This window comes from Cuculus canorus, chromosome 2 (genome assembly GCF_017976375.1).
Source record: "Cuculus canorus isolate bCucCan1 chromosome 2, bCucCan1.pri, whole genome shotgun sequence".
Classification (NCBI taxonomy): domain Eukaryota; kingdom Metazoa; phylum Chordata; class Aves; order Cuculiformes; family Cuculidae; genus Cuculus; species Cuculus canorus.
The window spans coordinates 117,761,347-117,784,898 of NC_071402.1; the positions used below are offsets into that span (position 1 = coordinate 117,761,347).

Sequence of the window (23,552 nt, forward strand, 5' to 3'; positions counted from 1 at the left end):
AAAAAAGGAAATTAACTAAAACTTGGAGGCTTACACCAAGAAGAAAAGTATGAAAAATAAAAGACAAAGGTGCTTGATCCAGCTTTTCACTGTCAGGGGTTAGTTCTTTCAGTGAAGATAACAGGCTTTCACTTCATGCTGTCCTATATCACAGCCCTTTAAAGAAAACTCATCTGGGAAGACGAAGCAGTAACATGAAGAAAGGACATGCTATAGTACGTAAGGAATACACAAGAAAATAATCTCTGCAACAAAATCCTGTATGTTCTGAAATAGTTTAAGCAATATCTCAAATTGTGTCCCTGCATCTGGAAGCAAGAGCATCGTGAATAACAAAAGCCAGTAAACACCAACCCATTATCTAAATAGAAGAATATTTAGATTCTTCTTTAGGTTTTAGAATTATTTCACCAAGGGAGAAACTCTGCATTGTTTCACACAACAGTGTGACAGACCAAAAAGAAAAGTGTCACTTTAGTAATCTACAGCATCAAAACTCATCTCCAGAACTTACTATATCCCTCAAGAATGCTTAAGTATTCAAAGAAAATTGGACCAAATGAGCCTTGCTATTCCAGAGGAGAATTACAAAGATCCATGTTTCTTCATAAACATGTAAAATAACCCGGCAGAGAACAAGTCATTGGTTTGTTAATGATGTTGCTTAATACACTGCTGCAAACTGTCTCCATGCTGTGCTGAGAATTAACACAGCTATCACTAAACACACTCAGTCACTTGGCCATGTTGCCAGGAAACTGCTGCCACTGGCAGGCTTCTATCCGGGAAAAATTCCTCAGCAGTCATCCCTTCCTCCAACATAATAGATATCAGCGTTTTCTTTTTTAAATCACTGCTGATCCATGTACCTAAAATTCTCTTTTTTCCTTATAAATAACATTCTTTAATATAACTGGCTGAGTCGGTTGTTCCTCAAGGGTAGTTATTTAATGGCTTTTTCTATTTCAGACTACAGGTCAATTCACAATTTGTTTGGTCGGTGCGTATTATGCTGAGCGTTGGCCAAAAAGCTTTCTCCCGTTCCTTTGGGGTATAGCTTCTAAGAGGTATGAGATTACATCATAAAAAGCACAGATTTTTTTTTTTTAAATAAAAAAAGGCCCAGTCAGAGGAGAAATTGGAATTAATTTTGATAGCACTGATAGAGAAAGCAACACTCTTTCCTCATAACTTCTGTAAATGTAAGTCTTACTTCTTTTGGCAGGCATATTATGAAAGCTGAGCCCCCTTAATATATGACCAACTTCTTGAGAAATAAGGATCATCTAGTGTTTAGCTTGGGCTTTTGAAAAGAAAATCATTAGGAGAAATAATCTTCATCAAAACAATATTTGTGGATTCCTCTTTTCTTCTGCATCTAAAAGAAGCTACCAGATAAATAAAGAAATCAGGGTGTTCAATGCCAAAAATTTGTCAAACATGAAATCTAGATGCATTTTCTCATTCTCTGCTGATGCCACAAGTTATTAACAGCAACGTACCTAGACTACAAAACGAGTGAGATGATTTGCATTTGCTTTTATATATAATTACATGTAGTAAGTAATTCGCACAGTCAGTGCTTTTATACCTTTGAAAATGAACTGGTTATTTAGTGCCAAACCTAGGCTCCTGCCTTGGACACAAAACAGGTCAGAATACATTTAAAAATATGCTTATATCCCGCACACAGAATTATGAAAGTGTGTTAAGTCAAACACCTTTGATAACTGGGGGCTGTCACACTCCGTCTCCTGAGTGACTGCCAAGCTTGGAGAGCATCCTCAGCATGGTAATAGTTATGTTGCTCTAACAATTTTTCTCTTCTCCAAAGCCTGTTCTCTCACCCTCCTTTCTCCAGTCACAACAAGAAGCAGCTCCAGCTTCCTGTTTGACACTTTTCTCAGGTGGACAGAACTGGCAGCACTCTGGGAGAACCTCACCTCCTCCCCCAGAAAAGGATCTGACCACAGCAGCCAAGGTGTAGCCTCTGTATCAGAGCATGAACGATGAATATGAAAACACAAAACCTCCAACTTACGATAGATTTAACTGCTCACCTCTTCCACAAATCAGGTTTTGTGCTTCAACCTTTCACTGGGACACTGAAATCTTGATCAAAACTACCAAAACTGAAAAACTGATCAGCTACATTTAAAAGGACGCTTCAAATTGTAAGCCAACAGTACCAATCTCAGACAACCTGAAGCACACAAGCACTTGGTGGAAGGGAAGATGCAGGTTTGGAAAGAGCTTCCAAGAATTAATCCTGATTTGGGCCACTCTCCCAGCGCAAAACCAAATTTCTGCTTAATAAACGGTACTACCATAGTAAAAATTATACATGAGTCCAGCTCCTTCTTGTTGTTCTACCAATCCACAAACCTCCATTTACTGTTCCTGCCAAAAATTCATCTTCAGATGAGCTTTTTATAACTTAAATAATTTTTTTTTTTATTATTTTAAGCTTCTTTTTCCTTTTTAAAGGGCTAACACCCCAAGACTTCCAAAAGCAGGCAGCTGATTTCAGGAAGACTACCCACAAGGCACTGAGGATTCTGTACTATAAACAGTTCTGTGCTCCCTTGCTCATATGCATCTCTTCAAGGGTACTCACTTCTCAATAAATCATGAGTTCTGTGAGCAAAGCAGCATCTCAAGCCACACACACAACTCAGTATCTCTCATCAGCAAGTGAAGGAGAGGAGACCGGACTTCTAAAAAATACTGTCATTTAAAGTAAGTCATAAATGGCTCAACTCAACTGCAAAATGATTCCCTGAGATGAGTTAAATCAGCTGCTGCTCTTTATGTGCTTGCTGCAAAGCCCATGCTTCCACATCCCATTTGGCTTTACCAGGTGGTCAAGAATAAAAACATCTAAAAAAATCTAATGAAACAATTTGCAGCGTATCAGTGAGTAAGGTAGTAACTCTCGAAACAAGATTCTTAAATAGCCTCTTGTCTCAAGACACTATAAGAACTGCAGTTGGCTTACGTGGTAAAGAAATTACACAACTTCCTAATAAAAAGCAATTACAGGTAATTTAAACTTCGTGATTAATAGACACTAGGAGTAACACAATTTGAAATTACTTTCTAAGAGAAGATCTGGAAGAGGACCAAAGTAACACATAATATTAAAATAAATATATGGTTTAACCTTGGATTTTGTGAACTATATTCAATTCAAGATACTACAAAAGAACTGGAAAAACAAACAGCTTTATTGATGTCCCCAGCCATTACACATTTTGTTAAAAGCAATATAATTTAATTTATGCCATTCCAATTGCCAAAGAGCATTCACTAGTAGAAAAGGTTTCTTCAGCTCTCTCAAAAACTTCTTCCCAGTTCTCCAGGTCTCACGTGCTCCAGGTGCCCTACAATCTGTGGGGTCCCAGTGTGAAGCGTTTTCTTGGTGGGCAGCACCGGTAACCGAAGCAGACAGTAGAAGCTGGAGAAGTTTGGCATGGTGAGAGCCTTTCAGTGTATGAGATGCCTGACACGCAGCTGTGAGTCTCCTCAAAGAGCCGATGCGTCAGAACTGCCCTTTACCAAGTAAATGCCACAAAAGCACAAATCAACAGGCTGGTGCAGGATGGTTTGGACAACTTCTGCCCATAATCACTTAACAGGAAAAGCGGTCTGAAAATAGTTTTGCAACTCAAAGCATAGTCAGCCAAACTCAAGAGACACCCAGGAGCAAACAGCAAACAGAAGAACAAGTAGCAAGGAATAGTTGTGGTCCTAATGTCTCCTGTCTTTCTCAAACCAGCACAAAAAACAAACGGCTTTTTCAAAGCTGTTTTTTTCAAAACAAACAGACAGAAGATAGAAGTGTGTTCTTACAGTCTGTTAAATGCTTTTACAACTAAAAAAGAGATGTACACTTGCCATAGCCCGCCGTCTCTGTCCAAAACAACACAGAGAAGCAAAAGCACACAGCAACACTGCAACAGTATTTTTCTAGTTTTGGAGTGCACTTCTGCATGAAACATTTTCACAACTAATTTCAAACAAACAGTGTAGGACAAAGAGAAAAGTACAATAACTAATTAGTAAAAGCATCCACTGTCATACATGGCTCACATCTAATCAATGCCAAGTCTCAGATACAAGAGAAATGGCCTAGAGAGATCTAGCGTGCTTACCTCTGTATTTGGTTGTAGTGCTTGTCCATCCTGGGCTGCAGATGGTACTATTGCCCATGTAATGTTGGCACTGGCAGATGACAAGGAGCTGAGGGCACCATTTTTCAGTTGCTCTGTGGAGTGTGACTTAGGCCCAGACCATCCCAGGATACCTTCTGAAGTAGAAAATTGGTGTCAACTTACAAGAAACACATTACAGATTTCTTCCATTTATGTCATCATTCTACTAATATAAACTAAATACTACCTCTTCTCTGCTTCCATGCAGTTTTACATTAACAAAAATACTCTTAGCATCTTCTATGCCAATTTATCTGTGATTGTTTTAAAATTCAGTGAAGAAAGATTTTTAAATTATTTAATAGAAATAGACATCAGAGCAACTCTTACTTCTGGGGGCACCTGATTTCCAGGATGGGCCAGTATTCAAGGATGCCAAGACGAAAAGAATAATCAGCTAAGGTGACTACACAGTTGTTCCTCCCTCACTGCTCTAAAACATAGTTATCAACATTCAAATTAGCAGCCCTTAGCTCAAATTTCAGCTATTAATCACACTGCTATAAATTGCAGAGATATTGATAAGAAAACCTCAGCTCTTCTGTCATTACAATAAAATGTATATGAAAAAATGTTAGTGCCACAGGGAGGATCTCCTCCTCTCATCACTGACAATTTTTTCAGATGACCCAAATCAAAATGAAGTAGATTAGAGAACATGCAATTTCTCTTCTCTGTATCACTTGAGGTTACCTCCTAATTAAAGTAAATGGTTTGATCTGGTGAGATAATGCTGTGCACTATTATATTAATAAGTTAAAACAAAATTGTTTCACTATTGAATAATCAGTTTTATAGAGCACAGTTATGCTTTTTTCTCTTTGCAGTAATAAATCTCAAACAATTTCATCTCTCCCTGTCAAACAGGTGACTATTGTATTGCTGTTATTTCCCTATTAAAGAGTGACTGAAAAAAAATTAACTGACTTCAGTTTATGCCAATATTTGAAAATAAGTCATCTGTTCATTTCTTTGGGCTATCACAGAATGGTTTGGGTTGGAAAGGACCACAGAGGGACACTTTCCACTGGCTCAGGCTGCTTATAGCCTCATCCAACCTTGCCTTGAACAGCTCCAGGGATGGAGCATCAATGACTTCTCTGGGCAGGCTGTTCCACTGCCTCATCAATTTCATAATAATAAAAAAAAAAATTCTTCCTAATATCTAACCTAAATCTCCCCTCTTTCAGCTTAAAACTGTTACCCTTCGTCCTATCCCTGCACTCCCTGATAATGAGTCCCTGCCCAGCTTTCCTGTAGCTGCCTTTGAGTACTGGAAGGCTGCTATAATGTCTCCTCAGAGCCTCCTCCAGGTTAAAAAAAGCCCAACTCTTTGAGCCTATCCATTTTCTCTCTGTACATGCAATCTATTTGGTCTTCACTGTAAACAGGTTTTTTTTTTTTAATTAAAATTGTTTTTTTATAAACCTTATTTCTGTAACTGAACACAAGAAAAAGCTCACCCTTGAATAAAAAACTCACTTCAGGGGAAATTTAAGAGTGAACATTTACTCCCCCGTCACTTACAACAGAATCATAGAATGATTTGGGTTGGAAGGGACCTTAAAGACCATCCAATTCCAACACCTCCCACCAGACCAGGCTGCTCAAAGCCTCATCCAACCTGGCCTTGAACACTTCCAGGGATGAGGCATCCACAACTTCCCTGGGCAACTTGTGCCAGTGCCTCTCCACCCTCATCATGAAGAATTTCATCCTAATATCTAATCTACATCATCCCCCTCTCAATTTAAAGCCATTCCCCCTCATCCTATCACTACATGCCATGGTAAAAAGTCCCTCCCTAACTTTCTTGTAGCCCGCCTTGAGGTACTGGAATGCTGCTATAAAGTCTCCTTGGAGCCTTCTCTTCTTCAGGCTGAACAACTCTCAGCTTGCCCTCGTGTGGGAGGTGCTCAAGCCCTCTGATCATCTTCATGGTCCTTCTCTGGACCTGTTCCAACAGTTCCATATCCTTCTTACGTTGGGAGTTCCAGAACTGGACACAATACTCTCATGAGTCTCATGAGAGAGGCACAGAGGGCCAGAATCACTTCCCTCACCCTGCTGGCCACGCTTCTTTTGATGCAGCCCAGGATACAGTTGGCCTCCTGGGCAGCAAATGCACATTGCTGGCTCATGTCGAGCTTCTTATCAACCAGCACCCCCTTTTCAGTGCAAACACACCATTTGTAAAGACTATTTACTTCATCTTCCTCCATACATTTAAAGAGACTCTCTTGCAGAAATAGAAATTGTTAGAACTACGTGAGCATGTTTTTCCATGAGTCCCAAGGGCAGTGCTACCCGGACAAAACAACAAATCCTGTCAATCAATTTTTAAACAGATCTTAACAACACCTTATGACCTAGCCAACATCAATAGGATGACAAGACTTCATATCCAGGATAAAGCACCTCTGCATATGGGAAAAACTGTTCTGTTAAATTCTGTCTGCCTGGAACTACACTAATTTGCAGAAGAAACATATGCAGTAAAAGATACTAGTCATATGCCACAGAAACCTAAATAAATAAGAAGTCAGCTCTCTGAGTAAGTTGAAAAAATTCAACGCTTAATTTCGAAGTGCCATCTAGGAACATTTGATGGTCTTTAATCTACAAACCTTACACTGAAATGGCAGCATTTTCATATTATCCCAAGTGAGTTGCCTTATAACTAATATAACAGCCTACTTTTCAGGCAAAATCGAAGTATGAAGAGGTAACTCATAAGAAATTATCTTAAAATCAACTAAGATGAGAATACAATCTCTATACAGAAAGTGAAAGGACAAAACAACATGGCACCTACCTCTCTCACATTACCAGGTATACATTGAAAATGTTCTGATCTGAACTAGCAGAAATTACTGTTACCACAAAATTGTACCAGTAATTGTTCTCTGTCCCATATCAAATGAAATTATTTTATTTTAATTCACTCACTGCAGACTAAGCTGCCACTCTAATGCCAACGTGATCCACTCTAGTGGAGTTACTATCTTTGCCGCTTCATGGCACTCAAAATTTTCTATCACTTGTTCAATTCCTGTTCTTCTAAAGACTTCAAGAACAAAAAACCAAACATATAAAACCTAAACACACTGTGAGAAAGTTTCTCTTCAGAGATGGATAAGAATAAACTGTTGTCATGTTTTGTTCTTAAGTCAGATGTTTGCTCTGTTCTCAGTCATACCTGAAGACAGCTGACAAAAGGGTAAATTCAAAGCTTATTTTGATACATTTCGTAGTTCTAAAGAAATTGGCCAGAAAGGCTGTCACAAATGACACAAAAGCATTCACAGCTACACAGCCACCTGACTGTTTGCTTTCAGACTATGAAAAGCACTACGCTAATTTAAACAACACATCTGTTTCTGCAGTAAATTACACAAAAATTAGAAAGGACATACCAAATACACAAATAGCAATATCAGCCAGATCTCTTCTACTTGAACACTGTTGGTTCCGTAGTTCCAGGATTGAAAACCCAAGCCTGATTCCTCTAGAATTTCAGTGCAGATGTACACACAAAATTAGAGTGCTTATAGAAAACACCCGAAAATGAGCTTCTTTCCCACTTGCTCTCAACACCGATTTGCATTGTGATGAACAGGCAGCAGACAAATCCACCAAGGCACAGGGGAACACTTCTACATAAGAAAAGCAAAGCATCCAAACAAAATCTATTCTTCTTTTCCTACAGCAATGCTACACTTCACAAAGCCCAGTCTGTCTGGGCACAATAGGTTGTATCCCATACAAATGCCCTCAGGGAAAATGTGTTTCCTTTAAGCAGGTTCACACAGCAGGAGAGAGGGAAATTCTTCCCAAAGAGGTCTACAGAGATTTTTCAGTTAAGTTGTCAAGTTTCTTTTGTTAGTTCTGATTTTCTACCTACCTGATGCACCTTCAAAATACATTTTTGCACAATAATTGATGCATCAAATATGCTTAACACCTACCTCGATTCTGTAACAAAAACATTTCTATTTTTAAGCCCTCTCTTGGTTTATAGACTAGAAGAGCAATCTTTTTTTTTTCTCCCTGGCACAGTTGTAAGGTAACATCTATTAATAAAACTCTTGCAATATACTGTAACTATGCTCTAACAAATATCCTTTAACAATGCAATAGGAGGCCTCAAGGAAAGACCAAGATTAGATGCTGAATTCCTTCCCTGCCGGGGATGGATGCGACAGTTCTGTCTTTCTGTTGAAGCCTACAGCAGGCTGTACCAGCAGCAGCAAGTGGCAGCTGCACATCTGCTTTTCCAACTAGAAAGACAACGTTGTATTTGTTAATGCTGTGCAGGGACTAGAAAATAACATTATTTTCCAATGAAAGAAGAAGGTAGACAGAATAATGCATTAGCATTTAGATAGAAGAGCAAATTGTTTTGCTTATTCTCAACAAAGGCAAGTCTAGTGATGATGCACTTAAGGGAGACCTGACTGACCATGCTAAATTTAGTAAGTTACACCAGTAACAAACAATATGCTCTCCCCGTCTTCTTTCCTCACCCTTTCCTGCCCATAAGCATTTGGGAGAATATGGGAGAGTGGAGCAGGGTGCATGTGTGGTTGTTAAGCAAGAAAGGGAACTCTGCTCATTTTTCTCTCCTCCTGTCATCTCAGCTGCAGACTCTCTAGTTGTCATCTGTCACCAAACTGAAAGCATCTAGATTTTGTCTTTCCTATCAATTTATTTTCTTTGAAAGGGAGCCAAGAGAGGGCCTGCTAAAACAAAGTTCAAGTCCACCCTCACCCCCAACTCTAGACTCATCCTCAGTCCAAGCCAAAATAAGCAACATTTGAACATTCAAATGAACTTTGGAAAATTCATAGTGAGGATGCGTATGGGTTTCGTTTTTTTTAAAAAAAATCTCAGAAAAAAAAGAAACATTCTGTTTTACACTTTGGAAAAGCATGCAAGTGAGAAGAAGAAAAATATAGGAGGGAATCCCTTTAAGGGAGATGCTTTATTCAGTAAATGAATGGCTAATGTGAAATATAGATTAAAAGAATGGATTTATCTGTCCAGGCTGCTACTACAAGACAGGATTCTGTCTGCCAACACACAGAAAGAGAAAAACATACTGAAAATACAGCATAACTGGTACAGCTACTTTAAAATAAACATTCATGTTTGCTCTGTTCAGAGTTTGGGAAGGAAGGCTGTTAACCACAGCTGTAAATAGTCTCTATTCTTCTGCCAAAGGCTACACAGGCAGAAAACATAACACCAAAAGTTCTCAAGTTTGAAGCAAAGACAAAAGTTTCTTCTCCAGATTCTTATTTCAAAAGGCACCTGTTTCTGGTCTGCATGCTGAAAGAACTCAAGCTTGTCACAAGACACTTAATGCTGACTGGCAAATACTTGACATGTCCTCCCAAGGTGACATCCTTGGCCAGTAAGAAAATCCTTGACCTTTTTTTCCCTTCCAATTCCCTAGCCCAAAGAAGTGTCAATAGATGCAATCCCCTCATCCTCAACTTGCACTAAATATAACCAACACTTTCAGCTAGTAATATCCTTTCTCCAGCATATTTTTAAACAAAAGAAAAAAATTACAAATAATTTAGCCAGTGATCAATGTCACACAACTTTAACAATGACAGCTAGAAATTAATTTGACATTATTTTGACTAAGAAGTATAAACACAGACAGGATTTTGCTTCACCGACTCTTCTTGTTGATGTACTTCCAAAATCAAGCACTAACAAAGAAGACGATGACAAAAACCTTTCCTTGAAGCTCTACAGTGGAAATAAAATATGTATTGACTACCCTTCAAGACAAGACTGAAGACTTCAGTTTAATCTTCACGTCTGCTTGTAAGCTTGAGATCTAAGACTGACAACTCATGAGAAACATAAAAATGAAGAGGAAAAAATCATGTCATCCGTCAACTATTCCATGACAAATAATGCCATAAAAATATTTAAACTCAAGATCTACACAAACCTCGATTCTAGATAAGATTCCACTAAACTGAATGCCAAGCCGCTTTCTTCCCACTCACATTACTGGAAAACAAAGCAATAAAAATATTTACATCAAATGATTTTTTTTTCTGTTTAAAACAATAAAGGACTATAAATCTGTTTAAAATAGCTACCATTTAATTATAATCTTCATGAATGCATTCCATAAATACTAGGTTGGAAACTCAGTTAAGTTCTTGCTTTAGAAGCAATATGATTACAGCTGCACAGAGAAGTCAGCAACCCTTGCGTACCTGGCCATAAAGACTTCAATGACACAAGCACAGAACAGGTACCGAAGAAGCAGAGCAAGTAGATATATAGCTACATTTTTAGGGCAGTTCTCTCTCTTTATGCCATAACAGTGAGAGCCTTGGACACTGGAGGAAGGTAAACTCCAGGGTAAGTTCATATCACCAAACCTAAGCCATCCATGCATCATTCCTCACACTCCACATGAGCAGGACTGTGCTGCTTTGCTGGAATGAGCTGCCTTCATAAATTGTAGGATATAAGAAAGAAAATTAGTTATCAAATTCCTATCTTGTCTCTGTCTACAAAATTTTGGGGATTCTGCTCCACTACGCCTACTATCATCTTGGACACTATGCAGGTAACGAGACAGCACTGCGATGAAAACATTTGGCAATAAATTGCACAAGGCCATCACACTTCATGGGAAAGGCATTTGAGACTTCCTATCAGAGAAACACACGGCTTTTAAAATTAACAAGAGTCATTTTCACCTGACACTATTAAGAGGTGACAGAAAGGGTCATCTTTGGTTACATCTTCTTAAAAAGAAAAAAATCCGGGAGGACACAGAATCAAAGCGAAATATATCATTTCTTAGAATCAGAGTTTGCTAGAGGATTACTTTAAAGGCATTAGTCTGATTAGGTACGAGTTTATACAGCTTTGATGACTTTGAAACTACCTACTCAGCAGAAACATTAAGTCTATCAAAGTATGCCTGGACAAGATTAAGTGCATAGGAAAATCAGTAATCAAGACTTAGGCCAGGTTCTTTCAGGCAACTGTGTTGCATAACAAGGCCTGGGGAAAAGAAAAGGAACAAAAATTGTTTCAAAGGTTTTCAGTCAGGGAGAAGAGACCAAATATTTGAGCAGCTTTTGTTCCTCTCTTTATTTTGGTTTGTTTTGTGGGGTTGTTTAGGTTTGTTTTTTTTCCATTACATACCAACAAATAAGCACATGTACACACTGAAGAATTAACTGTTTCCATTCAGATTTTCACAGGTACACCAAAGATGCTGGTGTGATTCAGTGCTACAGAATTTTGATTCCTTAAAGGATTCCTGCACAAGCTTAAAGTCCTAGGAGGAACAGAAACACTTATAAAATTCTATTAAGTATATTATAGCCATGGCTTTCCTTCTTTTTTTCCAAAAAATGTGCTATTCCCTTTCAGCAATTACTAACGTTATGCTTGTTTTTCTCTGTTCTTGTGCACAGATCCTCAAAAAACATTATCAAGTCAACATACAGACACCGATCTAACAGAAGATTATTTGGACACAGATTCAAGGACATGTACAAACTCAAGCCATCTATGTCTGACAGTGCACTTCGATCACATGAAGATGAAAAACAACCTTCAGGGACTTTTCTTTGAAGGCCGCTTTTCATCTTTGTTACAAACCATTCTCTTTTGAAATTCATTTATACCAGAGCTCAATTACACACACTTTATTGTTACTATTTAGATATGTGCAAGGGTTTAATGCATTTTTTACAAGAAAACAAGACAATTTTTTTTGTTAATTTATGTTTCTTTATGAAATATATCAGAATCTGGATAAAGAAAAGTCATGATATACCATAGTATAGGTGTCAAGCTTTTTACACTGTTTCTTCCAAGAACCCTTTTCACATCATTTGCATACTTCTCAGCTGATCCTCTCATATTTCTATTCTCCCCACAACGGGAATTCTTCAGAGGGCTTCCTACTCAGCTGTCTCAGCAGCCCTGAAGGCGTATCCTGCCCAGTGGTAGACTTACTATTGGGAGGGGAGGGAGCGGGAAGGGTATGTGGTTGAAGCACCTAAAGAAAACATAAAAAGCCAAAAATCTACCCTGTAACCAGAGGTGTCAAGTCCTGCTCCCGTCTTAGACTAGACAGTGCAGTTTGTGTACGGAAAAACAGTGACCGTCCTCTCACAGAGCTAAAGGTCCAACCCCTCACACAGACACAGAACTGGGTGAACTGAAAAAAAAATGAGCTACATGGGGAGTAGGAGGTTCATGTCTGCAGAGTTCAATGCAGAATCACACTGTTTGACATCACAGGCTCATAAAAATTTGCCACAGATTTTTTTTTTCTTCAATAGCAGCATGCAGAACTCTTTCCAAATTTAAAGAAAATCTGCCTCAACAGCATCCTTCCATGTAAGTAACTATAAATAAGATTATCACTATAACATTGCATAGATTATATGTATTTTTATCAAACACATCTGAATTGTAATTTCCATTTAAAAATAAATAAATTAAAAACAACAATCAAAAGAACTCACCAATCAAAACAAATAAAACCCAAGCAGGTTCTGCACTGTCATTAAGAATATAAATATAGGCTTAGCTACCTGTTCTACACCTCCCTCCCCCTTTTTTTTTCGTTTTGCTGTCTTAAGAACCCGATTTCCCTGAGAATACTTAGGACAACCTCTTTCCCTCCTTTCTTCTGACTGCAAAAGATTTTGCATCTTTTTTTTTAGGCAAAGAAGAAAATTATGATACTTGAGGCTGTAAAAGCTTACAAGCTGCTCACTCGCCTCTCTGAGGAATGGTTAATTTTGCCTGCTATAATAAAAATGCCAAGGCATATAAAACAATACCCAAGAGAGCTTGTGTTCACCTGATGACAGTGTCCTGTTATGATTTTGTCCCACTTGATGCATGCTTTGCTGTAACAGAGTCAGGCATTCTCCAAGGCAGCTCAGGGTGGCAGCAGAGGTAGCTTTTAAAAGCAGCAAGTCCTGATCCAAGGCAGAAAGGGGCCCAGAACTTGGGAGAGCTTCAATGGCTTGTACAAGATTCTTCTGTTGTCCTTCAACTTGGCTCATGATCTGTAAAGGTCCAAAGACATCTGCTGTCATAGGAAATATCACTACGTAGCTGTTAAATTCTTATGGGTTGATACAGTGACTAAATGTGAAGAACTACCACAAATGGATGTTAATGTTCTGATCCAAACAGACCATATACTTACCTACAAAAACGAAGGGCTTGAGACTACCAAAGGCCTGTAAAAATGTCAAGACTGTGTTAGAGAAAATTGTCTCTTAAAATAGTAGGTTTAATAGTGAGAGTCATACTTTCTGAAAGTCTTCGTAAGGAAAAGTATGAAAATTACACTTCTTTCTCCATTATTAATTTAGGCTTAGATTTTCTTTCCTTTATATGCGATCTGAGACACCCAAAGAAGCTATACTGTCCCTCCTCCTTCTTTCCTACAGAAAATACCTAATCACACTTTAAGAATTGGCACTTTCATTTCTCAAGTATCAGTAAGGAACTGTTTACACAAAACAAGGTAGCTTTTATGTTTACAAACATTACCATACAACGCAGCTTAAGAGTATTTATTTACTATCAGATATGTATACCAGCTGCCAGGAAGAAAGTTAATCTGTTTCCAGATTTGGACCATCCAGATGAAGATGAAATGCATGCTTGTATAGCAGATAAAAATAACGTTATTTGAGCGGGCTGTTCTTTAAGCAAACTGGCAAGCTTCCTAAAACCGAAAGAAAAAGGAGATGTCTAAAACATCTCTCTCTAACAGTCTGTAGGAAATTACACATGCACGTGACAAGCCTTTTTTTCTTACACTTACCTTACAAAAAAATTATTGTAAAAACTTATGGGTTCATACTTGAGGTATCCAAAGCTTTCAAAAAAAAGTATGTGAAGACTTCATAAGCAACAAAGATTCACACTCCATTTGCCAAGGTTACTATACTGTAAAAATGCATTATTACAAACTTCATTACTTTTTTATGATCTTTATTATATTTTTAAAGTATGGTGTAGCCTCCCTGCGCTGCGATAAATAGACTAATTTGAAGAAGTATCCATTGAGTGCACTGAAAAGCAAGAAAGGAAACCCAGCTCAAGATGCAAATAAACATCCTTGCAAACTTGTTAGAGTGGAATTAAGTGAAAAGCTATTGTTGCAAGATTCATAAGGAAATTCAGCAAAGTGCCTTGCTGAAGGTTACAATAATGACATTTTAATAGGCAAAATTTAAAACACAGGCTAAAGCTTCAGCAGAAGCCACAGACAATTTTAATTCCCTTTGACAGAAAGCAAGATCAGTCAGAAGGTGACACAGACCCCCAGGATAGGCAGCTTTAGGGAATTGTTAGAGCCCCAGGCAATGCTGTCCTTTGAGAAATCACACATCCTGTAACTGAGCTCCACAGTACAGGCAGAGGGTAACTTCAAAGGTAAAACAAAAACAAGAGCACCACAAACACACACTCATGCAAATATTCCTCCCTCAGTAGAAGAGCTCCGAGGCAAACTGAAGGAACGGCTAAGAGAAAAAATACCATCATCCTCCTGGAAGCCTGTACAATATAATTGTAATGAAAACTCCTTTCCTCCTTTTTCCATCCTGAGTGTGATGTTGAAAACCTGACATTCTCATGCTTCGCAGCAACAGAAATGTTCTGGTTTTGTTTCCAAGTGATGAGTTTTCCTACCTTCCTTTAATTTTTGTGAGAAACAGCTTACATTTCCAAAGACTTGCTTCCACAGGAAATAAAAGTCAAAACAAAATTCAAACATTTACATTTTAACCTCCCTCTTAATAAAAGACAATTCTATTCTTCTGCAGCTCAGACAGGATAAGATATAAACTGACCAGACAGCTTAATAAATATCTGAAGTGAATGTTTGCAGTCATCACCTAGTGCAAAGCTTTCCAGGCTTTCAATAACTATACTATTCCTAGATTAGAAGACATTTAAATAAAAACAATTATTTATTCTCCGTTTATTCAAAACAAGGTATAACTCTAAGTCTTACTATTCTCTAGCTTACCTATGATAGTTTAAAAGACTTCTGATTCATCCTTTCTGTGCTACCTAGCTTCATGTTATAGTCGTGATACCAGCAGCTGTTCTACAGATCTGACACAGCGCAAGACTGAAATTGCTGAACTTTCACTGCTTGAGCACTGATCAAAACCACTCTGTTTATGGTGCTGAATAAACAAAATAAAAAGAACCTCCCCTGTTCTAGAGAGTCACAGACCAACTCTGTGGCAAAAGAGGAAGGAAATAACATATTATTGAAATAACTGCACTTTTTCTATGTGCTTGCCAATATTTTTCTTTAATAAAGTCATTGACAAAAGATTTTTAAGGAGTTAAAATGTGGTTGTCCTAAAAATAGTAAATGAAAGAGGAGCTAATACAAAAACACCAAACCATGCCAGACAACTCATTAAACACATTAAGCCTTAGCAGGACAGACGCTAGGCCATGCAGCTATAGCATCATCCTCTGTCTTACTTGTCAGTCTGTTTTTTGCTGTCTCAGAGGGGAGTCAGAGTGTTTGCTTTATTAGGCTCTAAGCTGGTTTCAAAAATAGAATTAAAAGCTCCGATTTTGAGAAAGTTAAATTGTAACTTCCTTCTTCCAAAGTGAAGTAACCTGCATATTTGGTAAGGACTTAGCTTTTACACAGGGTTCTTTTAGTAACTTACAGCTCTCCACCACCACCCCCCCCGCACCTGCAAATACAGACAGCTCAAAGTAGAGCTCTCTACTTTTTACAAGACCAAACACTACATGCCCCCATCTCCTCACCAAGTGTCAGTGCACTTCTCTTTCTCCTCTCGTTTCAGCTCTGGCACCCCCTCTTCACCTATAAAGAGCTTCTCATAATACAGAAAAGAAACCTCATGTTCCCACAAATGCATTCAAACTTCAGAAATACAACTCTATGCTAGATATAAAATAGAAAACCAGAAAGAATCATCAGGACTACGTGTATTAAAATGGATTATATGTATGCACTAATCTAACATAAGTAGGCCGGCATTTACCTAACTGCAAAATGTTCAGTAAGAGGAAGCCTCAGGCTAGGAGGAGACAAGTCCACATGCATGGTTTGTTCCTTTCACCATCTCCAGCCTGCAGCAGGAGAACAAGCAGACCACGTTATTTGTTCCCTACTAACGGCTGTTCCTGAAGCCTGGAGATTCAGACCTTTTAACTTGCCAGAATTCTCAGGTGTGGTCCAAATTCTTGTGGTGAGTTGACCTTGGCTGAATGCCAGGTGCCCACCAAAACCACTTTATCATTCACCTCCGCAACTGGACAGTGGGAGAAAAACAGGATTAAAGGCTCATGGGTCAAGATAAGGACAGGGAGAGATCGCTCTCCAATCACCATTACCAGCAAAACAGACTCGATTCATGGACATTAGTTTAATTTATTACCAATCAAATCAGAGCATTACCAATCAAATCAGACTGCTTCAGTAAGGGTCCCCCACAGGGTCCATTAGTTCTGCCAGGAAACATGCTCAGGGTCACAGCTTCCTTCAAGTGCATCCACCTGCTACAGCGTGGGGTCCTTCACCGTCTGCAGATGGATATCTGCTCCATCATGGACCTACATAGGCTGCACAGGCACAGCCTGCCTCACCATCGTCTTCCCCAGAGACTGCAGGGGAATCTCTGCTCTGGTGCCTGGAGCAACCTCTTCTCCTTCACTGACCTTGGTGTCTGCAGAGTTGTTTCACTCATATAGTCTCGCTCCTTTCTTTTGGCTGCTGCTGTGCAGCAGTTTTATTCCCCCTTCTTAAATATGTTATCCCAGAGGTGCTACCACTGTCACCAGTTCCTCTAGTTTCAGCCAGCAGCAGTTCCATGTTGGAGGCAGCTGGCATTGACTCTACAGGACATAAGGGGAGCTTCTAGTAGGTCCTCACAGAAACCACCTCTGTAGAACCCTCGCTTCCATAACCCTGCCACACAAACCCAATAAAATTCTTCTGAATAACACTACCCTCAAAGAAACCTGCCACACAATGACACCCTCACAGAAGACTGAATACAGCAGGAATAACGTCTGATGATACACAGTAGGCAATCCACACTCTACCACTTGCTCCAAAACAGCTAAATCACAGCTTCTGTTGCTGCCTGCTTCCTCCTCACCCTCGCTGATCTTAAATTCCTGTGTGATTGCTTTCCCTGCTTAGCCACATCAACTGCCAAGTACTCCTTCACAGCTGAAATTGCACCTCCTGGATCTTCCCTTCGTGAATACACTGCCAATCATGAAGTACGGGACCAAACAGATAATTGACAAGATCCCAAACAAATGGCTAAGTAGAAATTACTCTGTTCTCGGAGTCAGTCCCAGAGCATGTGAAAGACAGGCAGAAAAAGCTATGAGATACCCTAGGATCGCAAGAAATTTATTTTAGGCATAGTGAGAAGAAAGAACGTTCTTTTATACAGTACGTGAGCTAAAATTACCTGCTAAAAACTAGTTTAAGAAATAACACCGAGAACTTGAGGAGCTATTTTCTGTACTAAAAGAAAAAATGACAGTAATTCAATATTTTGTTGAAATACTAGATAGTAATCATTCTCATGCAGAGAAATCGTTACAAAACTTGTCATTTTTTAACGCTTAGTTTGTTTCTGAAACTAGAGATTCCCAATTATTAAGCATACTAATAAACTCCCTGTTAAAGATATTTCCTCCTACCCTAAACCAAAGATAAACAGAAACTTCAAAGGAAGAAAACTGAAGAACCACACCTAAATGGAAGAGCACATGACTGCTTTTGACGTTAATTTATTTACAGTGGAAATGCTTTTGTTATCCAGACTCCAGGACTAACAGGCGTAAGTCTGTTTGTGCAGCCCAGGCGGGTATTATGATAATCAGAACACCCTCCTTTCTAGAATTACTGATCTTACAGGATTTCACCCAGCTAACACAGCACATCACAACAATCTAATGCAAACACCAGTCTCAAACCATCTACAAAACCACCTAGTCCAGAGCTGTCTCAGAAGCATCTCCCAAGACAAAGTGACTTCAAGCTCCCTGACGCAAAGGAAGAATGACATCAGCCACATTACCTTAGAAGACAAGCAGATGCTCTCCCTTCATCACACAGGCCACGTGGAACAGGCCAACAAAATAAGTAGTGTCACCAATCCTATCCTTCTATAAAGGTTTAAACACTTCATTTCTTCCTACCCTTTTTTCGGAATATAAAACATGAAGAAGATTCTTCAGACTTCACCACTCAAACTGATACACAATGAGCAATTTACATTTTAACGTATGGCATTTCCCTTTTTGGGTATTGAATTTTGAATGTATTGAATCCATTTATAGTAGGTATTAAGGTACACCTACTCATATATATTAAAAATCTCAGAACACTCCAGAGAAAAAGGAGAACAATCTGTTAGCACTGAGAATCCCACAGAAATTCTGTATTGTTGAGCTCCTCTGTGACGTGCTAGAAGCTATTAATCCGTGAGGCATCTGGCTCCATCAGTTAATAATTCTTCTTCTCTGCTGTACTATTCTCTGCGCACCACCACTTGCAGCACATTGATTGTCTACTTACCTCTAGGCAATTCCTCTGAAAGATTTAATGCAGAGATTTTTATTTTAAAATCCTGTCCACTGCTGACTGCACACAAGCTGAAACTATTCATTGAAAAAAATGGGAAAATAAACAACATAGTGCTTATACGAAAAACAGTTGTGCGAGAAAAGCTTTGGGGGTTTAAATAATAACAGAAATACAACACGGATGACTTTCTTACCAACCCTTAGTTCAAGTTACCTTTGTAAGAAGTTTATTGCCTTCAAAGGTTGGGAAATAGCCAGTCTGTTTCTTCACTTTTTTGAAGTTTTTATGTTGGTTGATTGGTTTGGTGTGTTTTTTTTTAATAAATAGAGTTCTATGAAAACATAGTGTATCTGTCACACACACACACACACACACACACGCACTTCCAGCAAATAACAGATTCTTGCTTTTAGACAACAGTACCAAAAGAAAAACATTTCAGAATGCACTCGGAAAGGACATCTAGAGAGCATATTTTTTCAAACCATTCTAGCATAAATCATGAGTGATATGAGTCAGGACCTTGGTTCTCATTGTTAGACAAGCATATGCCACAGAGGGTTGGTTTTTTTTTTTTCCTTTTCTTTAATATAAAGCACTGCTTTTATTAGAAGCAAAAGTCCACACACAAAAGAGAAAAACCTTCTAAGTCATTGTAACCCTCCTATATCTGGTCGCCAAGTAAACCCAATATACTCATCAATTCTGACCTTGAGCAAGGAGCCTTGCAATCTTAACCTGTATTTCATCAGCAACAATACAAACTGTCATATTGTAAAATTAAGTTAAAACAGACAACCAATATATGTAAAAGTATAAAAAAATACATATACACATACCAAGTATATATCAAAATGTGACTAAAGCAATCATACCAGTTATTCATTTGCCACACTAGCTACCAATTCAGCTCAAGTTTACAATTCCCACTTAGTAGCTCCATGAAAGTTTCCAACATCCAACTATTTTTTCTGAAAAAGATCATAAACACATATGCAAACAAAGGCTACTGTAGCTAGTAGCTCAAAAAGTATGCCTTTCCAACTAGAAGTCTCAGCAAAAGTGAGCCTTTTGCCCCCAATGTAATGTATTTTTGTTTTGAGTTAAGCATTTACACCAAACCAGTGCAGAGCAAGAAAACTTTTTGCTTGGTTTAACTTCTGAAAAGCATTCCAAAACTACTCAAGGTCATTTGCTACATGCATCTTGCTACTTGACAAAAGAAATTTATGATAAGGACTTATAGACCTCTCTTCTGCAGTGAAGTCACATCCGTAGATCTCTTAATAGGATTCCACCAATAGAATGCAAGCCAGAAAGGCAAAATCACAGCTTAATATACAAATAAAGAGAAAGAGGCATACACAGAGTTTGCTGCTGGAAGTACTGCAATATATAACACAAATGTCTTATAAAGAGAAATTAGTGTTTCAGCTTTAGAAGTGTCAGTGTAGAAACAAGTATAACATCAGATGACAACAAACATGCATAAGTTCCACAGGCAGCATAACTGTACACTTTGTTTATAATAAAGCCCGAGGTTTTTACCAAAAAGAACCTCCCTGAGCTGCAGACAGAAGGGAATTCTATGCACAAAGCTTCAGTCTGGAGGAAGACCCACAGTAGCGTCTGTGCACGTTACTATGCTAATGAGAAAAAGTATTTTAAGAAAGGATGCTATAACACCAAGTGAGATATTCTGAAAGCATCTTGGAAAGATGGAATCAGATAGTGACATCCATATGAACTGTCCTTTCTTGATTACTGCTTCCCACCCATTACAGAGAATAAGCACATAATTCTCCATTACTATCACCTTAGGGTAACAGCCAGCTTGACCTCAATTAATTTAAAGAGGCAAACAATGAACAGTAAAATTGGAATGACTTGTTATATAATAGTTATTAAGGCTTAGACACACACACATCCTATCAATAAAGTTTCAAAGGAGCAAGTTAATTTTCACGTGGCATGTAATTTGCAGACAAAGCCACAAGAAGCAACAGAGCAAACAGAACTACACCTCTGACAAGAAGGATGGCAGCTAATCACTGGGGCACATTTCCTTTTCTTTTTTTTCAGTCTTTGCCTCTGCTTTCCCAATTCTATTTCCTCTCTCAGAGGAGAATGAAAACAAGCTCTCCTCACTCCTGTCCGCTATTTTGTTCTCTTTTCCCTAACAGGGATTCCACATAATCTCTGCTAAAGGAATAACTGAAAAGCAGTTGCTACATATCTTCCTTGTCTCAACTAACAAAACATTATTTCCTTTGGGGTTTTGTTTTGGCAGTTTTGGGGGTTTTTTTTGCCACCTGGCCTTCTCATTACACGCTCCACAGGGTGGTTCCTTATGGGGAACCTCGCAGAACAGAGGAGTAAATATCATTAGAACTGATTCTAAAAGCCAAGTCTAAGTCAACCAGGAGAAAATAAGGTGTGGAGGAAGCAATCTGGCTCAGTTGCTTCCTGGTTTTATCTACTCTTTCCAGTTTGCTGCTTCCACTGATTACGCTGCTGTTCCACTGGTTGTCATCAACACCTACAGGGGCTACAAGCTCTCCTGGGCAACTCAGCACACAATTCACACTCCAGGAAGCAGTTGTTATTTACAGACTCCTGTCATGCACTTTTTAATTCAGCTAGTAAATTTATTCATGTACTAGACTTGATCCTATACTCTACTCCTTACACATTCAATTCCTATTTTACATCTTTAATTTCTGTAACTTGGACACTTGCTGCATATCCTTACAACATAATATCATTCCAATTTGTAAAAACATTCATTAATCATTTGATAGACTACAGGCTTCTTACTCATTGGCCTGCTATCCAGCAGCTTATTAGTCACAACTCCAAGCTTTCTTGCTGTTACAGCTACATTAATCAAACTTGATACTTTGAAGGCATGCAAACTATTGCTTTAGCACATAAGGCTGTCAGATTTGGAGGAGGGATGAAAAATGGGAGAAAGGTCTTTTTTGTTGATGGGTCTGGAAGCCTTAAACATTCCTTCCAGTACCAGAGGAGGAAAAGTAATCTAACTTCCCAAGAAATTCTCTGTTTCATCTCAAGTCTAGAAGAGGAAGCTCCTCCCTTCCTTCAGCGCTTTAAAACATGCAGAAGCTCAGCAAAAAAAAAGAAGCTGACATAAATATCTATCTCACAAAAGCACCTCTCAATTCACAAGAACAAAAAACAGGATATACTTAACAGATCTATTTATTTTGTGTCAAGCAACGGGACAGGCTTCCCAGGGAAGTGGTGGAGTCAGTATCCCTGGAGGTGTTAAAAAAAATGTGTACATGTGGCACTTTGAGACATGGTTTAGTATGCAGTGTTGGGCTGATGGTTGTACTTGACTCATCTTAGAGGTCTTTTCCAACCTTAATGATTCTATGATTCAAATACTAAAGAGCATAGCACATCTGTAATTTTCAGTGTTCTCTGGAACTTTATACACTTTATTTGGATGCAAAACACATCCAACGACTATACACTCGGAGTTTCTATGGGACTCTGCGTCTTACGCTGGTCAAAGAGACATCAGAGACATCAGAGAAAGGCTCACAGCCCCTGCAACACATATGCTGGTTAGTAGAGGGGATCTAGCAGCTCTGGCAGGATCTCTGAGGACACCCCCAGAAATCTCAGTGAAACAGTTCACCTACTTCAGGCCAAAACAAATCAGATGCTTCCCTTTGCTACCTCAGGCAAACTCCTTACCACACTCCTTTATGACCACAATTCCAGACTTAAGGCTAAATGTATGCTTTCTGTATTCAATCTGCCCTTCTCCTCAACGGAGAAATGAGAAATTTCTTTAACAGAAAAGAAATTGGGTGTGGGGGGACCAAAGCACTAAAACACTAGAAGAAAGTAAAATTCCCGACAGTGTCTGCTAACTGAAGAGTGTTTCGTGGAGCTACTCCGCAAGTCTTTCAGTCAGAAGTTAAAGCTTTTCAGTAAGAGCTGGCTGCCATAATAAATACACAAGTGAAAGAGCACGATTCAGTCAAACTGTATCATTGAGCACTACTTCTCCCCACAAATCAGAGTGAGCAGGCTATACATTTTCTGCAAAATGATCAGTATCACTCTAGCACTGGTCACTTTGCCACTGGAGGAAGATGTCCAGGGACTGGGGTCTACTGCAGAAGACATGAAAGACTTTCATCTACTGCATTAGCTCCCTGTGGATACTCCACACCTGTAGGTAATGCATAACATTTGCTAACGGTATAAGGTTTATACCAAAACACAACTAGGAAGTGCTAGGTTCTCCCAACATTAGCTCTCTTCTTGAGCATTTCCTAATCTACTTATATTAACCATACTCTACTAGTAGCCACCTACTAAGACTTACCATTTACTACCAAGGACTCAAGGAGCGCAGGCTGCTGAGATCTTGATGTAAAACTACAGAGATGAGAAATAGCAGAAAGTGGCTGCCAAGGTTGTTTCTTCTGCTTTAAGTTTCTTCCAGTGATCCAGAACGAAAAACTAGAGAAGCAAAAGGATGGAGCTTGCAAGTCCAAATAAATATTGGACAGCAACTGGCTGCCACCTAGCCAAGTAGGAAGGACACATGTATTTTAACCCATAGAATGCAGCATTGAGAATACAGCTTATAAAAAACATCGTGCAGGAAATTATTCTTACCTTAACTTTACTAAAAAGTAAAAACTAAAAACTACCTC

At 38.8% G+C, this 23,552-nt stretch overlaps 1 protein-coding gene across 2 annotated transcripts in view; it reads right to left on the reverse strand.

Moving 5' to 3' along the window:
• Positions 1-23,552, reverse strand: part of OSBPL10 (oxysterol binding protein like 10) — a 116,653-nt gene that overhangs the window by 37,484 nt on the left and 55,617 nt on the right. For both annotated transcript variants that reach the window (XM_054060294.1, XM_054060295.1), the window contains exons 5-6: positions 13,084-13,294; positions 4,155-4,309 (exon numbers count right to left, since the gene is read on the reverse strand). In XM_054060294.1, the coding sequence (XP_053916269.1) occupies positions 4,155-4,309; positions 13,084-13,294 (366 nt within the window). The remainder of the gene's footprint in view (positions 1-4,154; positions 4,310-13,083; positions 13,295-23,552) is intronic.